The following is an 11392-nucleotide window of genomic DNA, read 5'->3' on the forward strand; positions in this document are numbered from 1 at the left end:
TAGGTCATGTTTTTCGCCGTGTGACTTATGTTTCGGAAGTCAGTCAACGTTGCATATATTACTCCATACGAGGTGCATGTTTCTATAGTTAGCTAGATTGCTTCCATACGAGGATCTGAGCTCTAGTGAGAAAAATATAGGTTGGTTCTACCTGCTTAATGGACCTTCTTTTTCTTTTTCTTTTCCAAATTGCCCTTGTTTTCTTCCGTATTAGGTATGACCTAGTATTATGTATGACATGAGAGAGAGAGCGAGAGAGAGAGACTGCACTATATCTTCCCATGTTTGTTCTTTCATACTTGCTTCATCAAAGATATCACAGCTGAGAGGAAGGTGTTTTGCTTCATTATGTTGCCACGCTTCCTCGTGCTCTTTCTCCTCTTCAGCATCCCTATGTTCAAGCCCTATGCCATTGCTGAAGATGGCTTTAGATACGGTGATGGCATCCCTTTGGGCATGCTCCGGCTTGATGGTGTGGCTTCTATCACAAGCGGAGCACTTATGCTGACCAACAGTGATCCCCAGAGGAGTGGACGGGCTTTCTCTAGGCACTCGTTTGGCTATATTACCTCTTTCTCGACAACCTTTGTGTTCCTCATCATCCCTCCGGATAGCAAGGATGGGGTGAGTGCGCATGGGCTTGCCTTTGCACTTTCATCCATGGTGGAATTTGTGTTCGATGCCCACCCGGGTCCGTACTTGGGCCTAACCAACATGAAGAGCAGTGGTAATGGCACAAATAAACTATTTGTTGTTGAGCTTGATACCATCAAGAATCCCCAATTTTCTGATATTGATGACAACCATGTTGGGATTGATGTAAACAGCATTGTGTCTATCAATTCCCACACAGCTGGTTACTACACATCAAATGGTATGTTCTCTCCCTTGAAGCTTGCTAGTGGTCAACCAATGCAAGTATAGGTGGATTATGATGGCACCTCACACAACCTTAGTGTCAGCTTAGCACCTTATTTAGAGCATAAGCCTCAGCGTCCACTACTATCAAGCACTGTCAATCTTACATCTGTGTTGGCAAACAACTCATTCTATGTTGGGTTTTCATCTTCAACCGGCCTCCTTAAGTCTAGGCACTACATTATTTGTTGGAGTTTCAATACAACTGGGAAGGCTCAACCATTGAACTACATATCTTTGTCTCAAGTTATAGAAGATGTTAGGCCGAAACCACAGACTCGCTCGCATATCCCTAGGGCCATTATTGTACCGGTTGTCACAATATCAACAGTGATTGTGCTTGTTATTTGTGTTGTTCTTTATGCTCTTAGAAAGAAGGCAAGGAATAATTTTGAGTGGGAAATCGAGGCTGGTCCACCATCTTTCACATATAAAGAGCTAGTCAATGCAACAAAAGGTTTCAGTGACGCAATGCTACTAGGGGAGGGGGGATTTGGAAAGGTGTATAAAGGGATGCTACAAACCTCAAAACAAAATGTTGCGATCAAGCGAGTTTCACCAGAGTCCAAGCAGGGGATGAAGGAGTTCATATCCGAGATTATGATCCTTGGTCACCTCCGCCATCGCAACCTTGTCCAGTTGCTCGGTTATTCTCGTCACCGAAATGAGCTACTTCTAGTTTATGATTACATGCCGAATGGTAGCCTTGATAAATTTTTGCACGGTCAAGATAGGAAAGACCTAGATTGGGTTTACAAATTTAACATTATCAAGGGCATCGCATCTGGTCTCTTCTACCTCCATGAGGATTGGGAGAAAGTTGTCATCCATCGAGACATCAAGACAAGCAACGTGCTCCTCGACGGCGAAATGAATGCAAGACTTGGTGATTTCGGCCTTGCAAGGTTGCACAACCACGAAAACGGAACAGGAGCCCACATCACAAACATTGCCGGCACATGAGGGTACATTGCTCCTGAGCTGGCCATGCTTGGGAGGGCAACCAAGGCGACTGATGTGTTTGCTTTTGGTGTGTTGATGTTGGAGGTTGCTTGCGGGAGGCATCCGATAGGAGTGAGCTATTCCGGTGAGCAGCTGTTACTAAAAGATTGTGTGCGCCACGCATGGGAACGCGATTCCATCCTTGCAACAGTAGACCCAAGGCTGGAAGATTATATAACGGAGGAAGTGGAGTTAGTACTAAAGCTTGGCCTGCTATGCTCATACTCAATATCCAGTGCTAGGCCAAGCATGCGCCTAATTATGCAATACCTTGGGAAGGATGCGCTGCTCCCAGATTTCCAACCGAGTTTTCCAGGAAGAGATGAAGGCTTTGATCAATATATCAGTGTAGAAAACGATGGGAAGCGTTCTACCCTCTCGTGAGAGGGCCGCGTGGTATTTATTGATAGAGATGGGGCATATCCCATGATCGCATACATGACTTGGAGTACAAGGGATTAGGAGATAGAGAGGAAGTAGTTTAAGTAGATACTAATCTATCTTTAGTCTAACCAGAACTCCAACTAACAATATATGCGCCTAGGGCCACATGAGATATATTTCAACACCCCCCCTTAATCACAACTTGACCAAGTTGAGATTACGCCTGAATTTCTCAAAGCTTTGTGTGGGCAATGCCTTGGTGAAGCCATCTGCAATCTGATCTCCAGAATGAATAAAACGAACATCCAACTGTTTGTTAGCAACACGTTCTCTTACAAAGTGGAAGTCTATCTCAATATGCTTTGTTCTGGCATGAAAAACTGGATTGGCAGAGAGATAAGTAGCACCAAGATTATCACACCATAAACAAAGGAGCTTGCACCTGTATTACCCCAAGTTCCTTCAGCATTGACTGAAGCCAGATAATTTCTGCAGTAGCATTTGCCAGAGCCTTATACTCAGCCTCTGTACTAGACCTAGAGACAGTTGCTTGTTTCTTAGCACACCATGATATCAGGTTGGGACCAAAGAATATGGCAAAGCCACCTGTGGACCTCCTGTCATCTATACTTCTAGCCCAGTCAGTGCCAGTGAATGCACTGACAAGAGTGGACTGAGACCTGCTGAATGTTAGTCCAACATTAACTGTATATTTTACATATCTCAGAATACGTTTAGCAGTAGTCCAATGCGAGGTGGTAGGTGCATGCAGAAACTGACAGACTTTGTTCACAGCAAAGCATAAATCTGGTCTAGTAAGGGTGAGGTATTGGAGTGCACCAATCATGCTTCTATACTGAGTGCTATCTTCCAAACTTAGGGGCTCACCTTCATGCAGGGATAACTTTTCTGAGCTAGATAATGGAGTTGGTGAAGGCTTGCAGTTCTGCATCCCAACTCTTTTCAAAAGATCAGTTGCATACTTTTCTTGAGATAAGACTATACCATCTTTGTTTTTCGTGACTTCAATGCCCAAGAAGAAATTCAGGTCTCCTAGGTCCTTCAAAGCAAATTCTGAGCCAAGGTCCTTTAGGAGTGCCGTTATTGCTTCATCAGATGAACTAGTAACAATAATATCATCAACATATATGAGCATGTACATTATTATATTGGATTTATTGAAAATAAACAATGAAGTGTCAAACTTGCAAGGAGCAAAACCAATCCTTTGCAATTTCATGCTCAGACGAGAATACCAGGCTCTTGGGGCCTGCTTCAGACCATACAAAGCCTTATCAAGTTTGCACACATGGAAAGGTGCATCTTTGTTTTCAAACCCAGGTGGTTGTTTCATGTAAACCTCCTCTTCCAGAACGCCATGTAAAAACACATTATGTACGTCCAATTGCCTTAGGCTCCATCTCCTAGATACAGCAATAGACAAAACCAATCTGATAGTAGCAGCTTTAACAACTGGGCTAAAAGTATCCTCATAGTCAATACCATACCTCTGTTTAAAACCCTTTGCTACCAACCTAGCTTTATAGCGATCAGTAGATCCATCTGCCTTCTTTTTTATTTTATAAACCCATTTGCAATCTATCAAATTTTTACCTTGACCACGTGGAACGAGATGCCAAGTCTTGTTTTTCTTCAAAGCCATGTATTCCTCCTCCATGGCCTTGTGCCACTTAGCATCCCCCAATGCCTCTTCAAAAGACCATGGTTCTCCTGTAGAACAAGCTAATCCAAACTTCAAAATTCTTTTGTAATTCATAGGCTGCAATTTTCTTGTTTGTAACCGTGTGCCCACACGTGTGGAACGAGGTGGCACAGCTGAAGGAGTAGTCGTCCCGTCCACAGAAGATCCCGCCACAGGGTCCAGCGCACCCGCCACTTCTCCATGCAGCGACGCGCCTGCGCAGTTTGATGAGGCAGGCGAAGGCGACGGTTCAGCAGCATCTGTCGCGGGCCCCGCGTCCCTTGCGGGAGACAGCCGGCGCGTGGCCGCCTGCGGGCCAGCACCAGGCGTGTGGTCGGGCGCCTGCTGAACCGTCCCATGGCCCGAGCCGCAGGTGGCTGGCGTGGATTGGGCCACACCCGCCCTGCAGGGCGCGTCGGATCTCGAGGGCGAGCCCACCTCGGTCTGCCGCTGCTGCAGCGTATCTGCACGGGATCTGCCGCCTGCGGATCCCGAGGCTGCCGGCGCAGGGGAATCGACCTCGTGTTTTGTGCGGCTGGCTTCTTCTGCCACATGAAATAAGGGTCCGTTTTGGACAATTTCAACATCATTTTCTTCAGAATAAATTCCTGTGTCATCTGCACCATCATCATGAGACTGAAAAAGGTTATGAGGGTTAGTCACATGATTATCAGAATTGTTTTCATCGCCCCCTTGATCTAAGCCGGAAAGATGTCTAGGGAGAAGAAGGATTTCCTTTCGCAATAGAGCTCCAGCATTACGGTGTAGATCTTTGAAGGGAAAACGGTCTCATCGAACACAACGTCACGAGAAATATATACCCGACCGGAGGACACATCAAGACACTTGACACCCTTGTGTTGGGGACTGTAGCCAATGAACACGCATTGCTTGGAGCGAAAGGAGAGTTTGCGAGCATTGTATGGTCGAAGATTAGGCCAACATGCGCAGCCAAACACTCGTAAGGAGGCATAGTTAGGTTTGACGTGCAATAGTTTTTCCGTAGGAGTTTGGTAGTTGATGACACGGCTAGGCAGAAGATTAATGAGATAGGTGGCTGTGAGGAATGCTTCATCCCAAAACTTGAGTGGCATAGACGCATTTGCGAGAAGTGAGAGGCCAACCTCAACGATGTGCCGATGTTTGCGTTCGGCGGAGCCGTTTTGTTGGTGTGCGTGCGGTCAAGAGACGTGATGGGAAATTCCCAGTTTTTGGAAGAATGAGTTGAGTTTCTCATACTCACCACCCCAGTCCGATTGGACTGAAATAATCTTTCGGTCAAACTTACGTTCAACGAGTGCTTGAAAATTTTGGAAAACTTGAAACACATCGGATTTATTTTTGATAAGATAGATCCAAGTAAACTTACTATAATCATTAATAAAGCTTACATAGTATTTGTGTCTACCAACAGAGATGTGTGCTTGCCCCCATACATCAGAGAAAATGAGCTCTAATGGTTGAGACGAAACACTTGTTGACACGGGGTAAGGCAATTGATGACTTTTTGCTCTCTGACAAGAATCACACACTGTTTCTAAGCTATGCTCACCAACAAAGGGGAGTTTATTTTTCCTAAGCACTCGTTGAACAATAGTCCTTGGCACTGTGCCCGAACTTACCACATATCTGGCATTGGATGGGGTCATTGTTCCTGGCGTTGTTGCCAGGTGCAGGGCCGCCTGGACCTCCGGGACCTCCTGGGCCTCCTTGGCCGGGACGGGAGCCCTTGTTGTTGGAGTAGAAGGGGCGCCCGTTACCTTGTCGTTTCTTGTAGCCGCCACCGCTGCTGTTCTGCTTCTTGTACCCGCCGCCGTTTTGCTTCTGTGGCGGAGGAGGAGGGCCACCACGACGAGCAGCGAGGTTGGCAGAAGACTTGAAGCCACCGGTGCCTCCAACCCCACCTGTGAAGAGCTCGACGCGCTGGTCAAAGTTGCAGACCGCCGAGTAGAGGAAGTCGACGGTGACCGGCTCGGTGCGGGCGTCCAGAGCCGAGACTACATAGTTGTAGTCAAGGTCTAGCCCCGCAATGATGAAGGAGAGGAGTTCATCCTCTTCCAGTGGCCTCCCAGCAGCGGCGAGTTCATCCGCCAACGACCGCATCCGGCCAAAGTAGACCGAAGCAGATTGTGTTCCCTTCTGAGCATTGGCTAAAGCTATGCGGATGTTATTGATGCGGGAACGAGATTGTGAGGCAAACATATTACCCAGGGAAGTCCACATCGCGTGCGCCGTCTTGATGGAGACGACAGAGACGAGCACGTCTCTCGTCAGGTTGCTGAGGATGTGCCCGAGGACCTGCTGGTCCTGCCGAACCCATGCTTCATATGCCGGGTTGGGGATGTCCTGCTCCTTGCCATCCTTGTCCTTGGCGGTGATCAGCTTCTCCGGTGCAGGGATGGAGCCGTCGAGGTAGCCATATAGGCCAGCGCCAAGGAAGTGGGGGAGGATCTGAGCCCTCCAGAGGAGATAATTCTCCCTGGTTAACTTCTCCGGAACCTGGGGACCGAGGCTGGAGAGGGTAGAGGTGGAGGAGGAGGATGCCATGGATTTGTTTTGGTGTAGATCGGTTTGTCTCAGAACGAAGGGGAAGAGGTTGCTCTGAATACCATGTAGAAAACGATGGGAAGCGTTCTACCCTCTCGTGAGAGGGCCGCGTGGTATTTATTGATAGAGATGGGGCATATCCCATGATCGCATACATGACTTGGAGTACAAGGGATTAGGAGATAGAGAGGAAGTAGTTTAAATAGATACTAATCTATCTCTAGTCTAACCAGAACTCCAACTAACGATATATGCGCCTAGGGCCACATGAGATATATTTCAACAATCAGTTCATCCAACTCTGTGGCCACGACCATGACCTATCTTTCAGGAGGAAGATGATCAATACAGTAGTAATTCTTAGTGAAACCGAAAGATGTCATATATGGTAATGGTGAAGTATGTTTATAATCTTGATACCTATCAAGTTACTTGAGTCTAAGCAGGTTGATTAGTCTGTTTGCTGTTCGGCTATTGCATTTGCACGCCATGTGTGGTGGTAGCTGAGCTTGTGTAGGTAGGACCCGCATGAAAATCATACAAAATATGTTAGCATAATCTTGATTGTTAGGTTTGGATAGTAGTGTTTGTGTTAGACTAAGTATTAGACGTGTAGGATTAGCAGCCGTGGCTAAGTAGTACTCCTACGTACTAGTATAGTAGTCCGGCTAGGATTTGTACATTGTCTAGTACGTGTCGTAGGAGTTTGAGTCTGGTTAGAAGTCCAAGTAGAAGTACTAGTAGGTTTCGGTGTAGCTGGTCGTGGCTTGGCTGTGTCATATATATACACAGTCAAGACGTCAGATTGAAACATGGTATTGAGAAAAAGAGAAAAAGAAATAAAAAGAAGAAGGGGCACGACACATGTCCTTGGCCAAAGTTTTTTACGTGTGTGTTCATCATGATTTGATGTGATCGATCCTGTGGGCGAGTTCCAACAAAATAGAAGTAAGAACTTTGTGTACAAACCATAGTTCATGAGTGCGTAAATTATATATCTTCATAAGTAGTACTCCCTCCGTTACATAATAAGTGTCGTGGTTTTAGCTCAAATTCATTCTGTAATAAGTATCGTGTGGTTTTAGTTCAAATGGAACGGAGGGAGTACTATTATGAACAGTGAGCACATATGAATGCTCTCTTGTCTTTCGAGGTTATTATATGCATAATAGTATCTCCGTGTCGATGACAGCTATGTACTACTCCCTCTATCCCAAAATAAGTGTGGCTGATTTGGGACGGAGGGAGTATGTTGCTGTATTGGAGGCAGAAGATGAAAACAGCGCTGCTGATGTAGTGATGTTTGTATGTACGAATGTAGCAGCGTGGTTTGTCAGAAGATAAAAAAAGATAAGATTCATCATCTGTGTCGATCCCATGGCGCACAGCCACAATGTTGCTAGTCAATCATCATGTAATAGTCCCAATTAAAACCAGAGCTACCGGATGCTGCTACTTCTACACAAAACAAGCATAGTACATATTCAGATCAAGCTGCCGCTCCCGTGGCCATGGAAGGGGGTGCCCTGCCCCTGCCCCTGGGGTAACATAGCAGAGTACGCGTCACCGAACGGATTGGCCAGAGCCTGAGAAGAAGAAGCAGCAGCGCCGGCATGCTGAAACGGCAGCGGCATCCCAAACATCTCCTGCTGCTGCTGCTGCATCATCGACATCTGCACGTCGGTGGGCGGCGCGACGCTCGTCGACGCGGCGAACGGGTCCCCGGCAGGGTCCGCGTGGGTCGCCTGCTGCTGCTGCCTCCTCGCCGCGTCCTCGTACAGGCTGTCGAGCAGCAGGCCGTCGAAGCCCCCGGCCTGCAAGAAAGCATCGTCGGTGGCAATGCAGGTGAGGACAGAGTCACATGCATGATGCATCATGGATGGAAATGCTAACAGTGGTTTTCTGCGCGCACCAGCTTCTTCTCTGCCGATCGGTTGCTGATGTCGGTCCGTGCCGCGACCAGCGCCAGCTCCCAGCCCGATGATCCAGCCATGCCGACAGCAGCAGACGCAGACGCAGACGCGCTGCTGCCACCACCTGAGCAACGGAGGAATTAATGGAGCAGAGTCAGTCAGTGGCTGCTGGACTGAACCCATGAGACGCCGAGCAGGGAGGAGCTGGGAAGTGTAGCAAGAAGTTCAGACTTCAGAGCCCAGCTGCATGAAACATGTCTGTTACCTGGTGCTACAATGGCCAGGGCCAGTGCGTTGCTCTCCTCGATCTCAGCGGCAGCGGAGCTCACCTCATGTAAACCCTGCACACACACACACACACACACCGGCAGATTCAGTAACCTCATCGTCCCATGTTATAAGCAGTTAGTTAAACATCAGGGCTATGTTGCAGTGACAGACGTTGGCAGCTTACCAGTAAATCGAAATCGGCAGTGGTGGTGGCAGGTTCAGGTTCATCGTCGAGGTCAGTTGCAGAGTGGGCTTCCTCTTCGGGCTCCGGCAGCGGTTCCTCCACTGTAGGTTCTTCCGTCGTGGCCTCGCGGGGCGGTTCAGGTGGTGGTTGTTCTTCTTGGTCTGCAGTAGGATCCAGTTGCCGATATTCCTGCCAATTTGATTCCAACGCCAATTAATTTCACCAGAATTTTCAGTGATTTCCGTCGGTCGTTCCCGAAATATTTATGTTTCAGTAAGAGAAAAATCAGGACACATGAATTCGCGTCCAGTTTCAGACACGGTGCAAACTTTGGCCAAATACTGGTTGAATATTAGTCAAGTTCAAACGACAATGTCAGACCTTTGACAAAACCGAAAACAGAATTCACTGGCATTTTGTTAGGTTCACTGGTGACCGAAACTAGGAGCCATTTTAGCTCATAAGCACTTTTGAGATCAGAAAAAAAAATCTATTGAAATTATTGCCAGACACCAATTGTCATTAAGACGTTGCACATAATAATAGCTTAATGACTCACAATGGTCTTATTTGCAACGTGACCAGCCCTGGGGGCTTCTCTGATGTACTCCTCCATCGTTGCAAGAAACGACGCAGGTGGCTGCAAAAACCGCACAAAAAAGAACACCATTTTGGCAGTGAAGTGAAATAAACCAACGGCTAAAATCAAGTAAAGTTAAGGCAATTGCCTCTCTGAGAACTGGAAACTGGAAGTTTCTGGCGAGTTCCAACCCCCTGCAGAGCACGTAGAATTCAGACAGGCTCTTCGCCTGGCATTCCAGGTACAATTCAGCAGTTTCAGTTTGCATGAACAATTAGTTCGACAGCGAAAAATGCAGAAAAAATGCCGGTCTCATAAGTACACGTACCAGAGTCCCTGTTCTTCTGTAGATGTCCTGGGCTTTGATGGCATCGAGCTTGCTCATGTCGAAGAACTGCGCAAGGCCGTCATCCGGTCAGAGCTCAACGATGGAGGAGAAGAGAAAAATTCAGAGATCGCAGGAAGACGCACCACGTCCACGAGGTTGATGATGCCATCGTTGACGGCGCAGTAGATCTTGAAGCTCTCCTTCAACACCAGAGCTAAGGCGTACTGTATGAGGTAGTTCCCGAACGCCGCTCCCTCAGGCTGCAATGAAATGTTGGGCACGAATGTTTGCACAAACTGTGTGCAAAATGTGCAGTAACAAACAATACGATGAACTGAACTGCACCTGGCAGCCGACGAGCCGGAAGAGCAGCTGCTGCAGCGCGGGGAGCTGCTCGAGGAGGTCGTCCTTGCCGAGGCCCCTCGTCCGGCCCTGCGCCTTGGTGTGAGGCGTCTGCCCCTCCGCCGCCGGCGCCGGGGCTCGGAGGCGCTCCGCCTCCACGTCGTACCGGAGCACCGCGAAGCACTCGAGCCGCTCCTCGAGGAAGAGCGCGTAGGTGCGCACCCACGCGGAGCAGTCCCAGGCCAGGTGGCCCGAGTCGTCCTTGAAGCTGGACATCCGCAGCGCGTGCCCCCGCCGCCGCCCGTGGCTCAGCAGCTCCTCCCTGAACGCGCCGCCGTCGCCCTCCCGCAGCGCCCTGTGGATCACCACCAGCGCCTTCAGAGCCACCTGCGCGAGCACCATCCGTCCATCAATGCACTGTCCAGATTGTCAATGGCGTCGACGTCGTGGTGCCGGCCGGCGTGCGTACCACCCAGTTGCTGGTGTTGGAGAGGCGCCTGGCGAGCGCGTGGACGCAGTGGGAGACCTCCGTGCGCGACCGGGCGCCGACGATCTCTGCAACGAGGAAGACGACGACACCCGCGGTGGCGGCGCGGGTGACTGGTCAGAACGTACGGACGGGTCGCAGGTGTGCGGAAGACGATCGAGAGGAGAAGCGATCTCACTGGCGAGGTGTCGGTCCTTGGGCGGGCGCTCGACGTGGCTGGTGGCCTTGACGACGGCGACGTCGAGATCCTTGAGGTGGTCGCGGCCGCTGTTGACCTTGGCGAGGCTGACGGTGGTGGAGTCCTTGATGGCGCCGCACGCCTTGCGCCAGCTCTTCTGCATCGAAGGCGTGCCCATCCCGCTGCCGATGCAAGGCCGGGCGGACGACGATCAGAAGCAGGCCGGCGAGCGGCGAGCCGGCTTGCTTGGTCCGACCGATCCCCGGGTGTCGCTCGCTTGGTCGTGCTCGTAGGAGTTTGTCGTGGCGAGTCGTGCTGGCGCACTCGCGGTCGCGGGTCGACGGATTTTAATTCATTTTCGAGAGCTTAACAAGATAATCCACGCCAACAACCAAAGCCAACAAGCCTTCGCTCAGAAACTCTTTCTTCATCTAAGCTTTTAATGACATTAGCTGTCATCAACAGGGTGAAACGCATTAACCAGTAGAAACCTTGCTTCAAGGTAGATTCTTACATGTTTAAAGTTTTGTCTGGATCCAGGTACCTCAACTATTGGC

General features: G+C 49.2%; 2 protein-coding genes and 1 pseudogene across 2 annotated transcripts; 1 reads left to right on the forward strand and 2 right to left on the reverse strand.

The window, feature by feature from the left end:
- Nucleotides 1-348: 348 nt before the first annotated feature.
- LOC125519148 (L-type lectin-domain containing receptor kinase SIT2 pseudogene) lies at nt 349-2304 on the forward strand (annotated as a pseudogene).
- A 195-nt stretch (nt 2305-2499) lies between these two features.
- On the reverse strand, nt 2500-6553 carry LOC147960718 (uncharacterized). Its single transcript, XM_087533512.1, has 3 exons — nt 5629-6553; nt 2756-4623; nt 2500-2613 (listed from the first exon to the last, which is right to left on the reverse strand). The coding sequence occupies exons 1-3, from the start codon at nt 6551-6553 to the stop codon at nt 2500-2502; spliced, it is 2907 nt and encodes a 968-aa protein (XP_087389638.1).
- A 1407-nt stretch (nt 6554-7960) lies between these two features.
- LOC125522100 (putative clathrin assembly protein At5g57200) lies at nt 7961-11296 on the reverse strand. Its single transcript, XM_048687177.2, has 11 exons — nt 10836-11296; nt 10640-10725; nt 10174-10557; nt 9972-10088; nt 9829-9894; nt 9649-9729; nt 9480-9560; nt 8921-9109; nt 8732-8807; nt 8466-8590; nt 7961-8367 (listed from the first exon to the last, which is right to left on the reverse strand). The coding sequence occupies exons 1-11, from the start codon at nt 11011-11013 to the stop codon at nt 8038-8040; spliced, it is 1713 nt and encodes a 570-aa protein (XP_048543134.1). The 5' UTR covers nt 11014-11296; the 3' UTR covers nt 7961-8037.
- Nucleotides 11297-11392: the final 96 nt, after the last annotated feature.

This window comes from Triticum urartu, chromosome 7A, assembly GCF_056163025.1.
Source record: "Triticum urartu cultivar PI428250 chromosome 7A, HENAU_Tu73, whole genome shotgun sequence".
Lineage (NCBI taxonomy): Eukaryota > Viridiplantae > Streptophyta > Magnoliopsida > Poales > Poaceae > Triticum > Triticum urartu.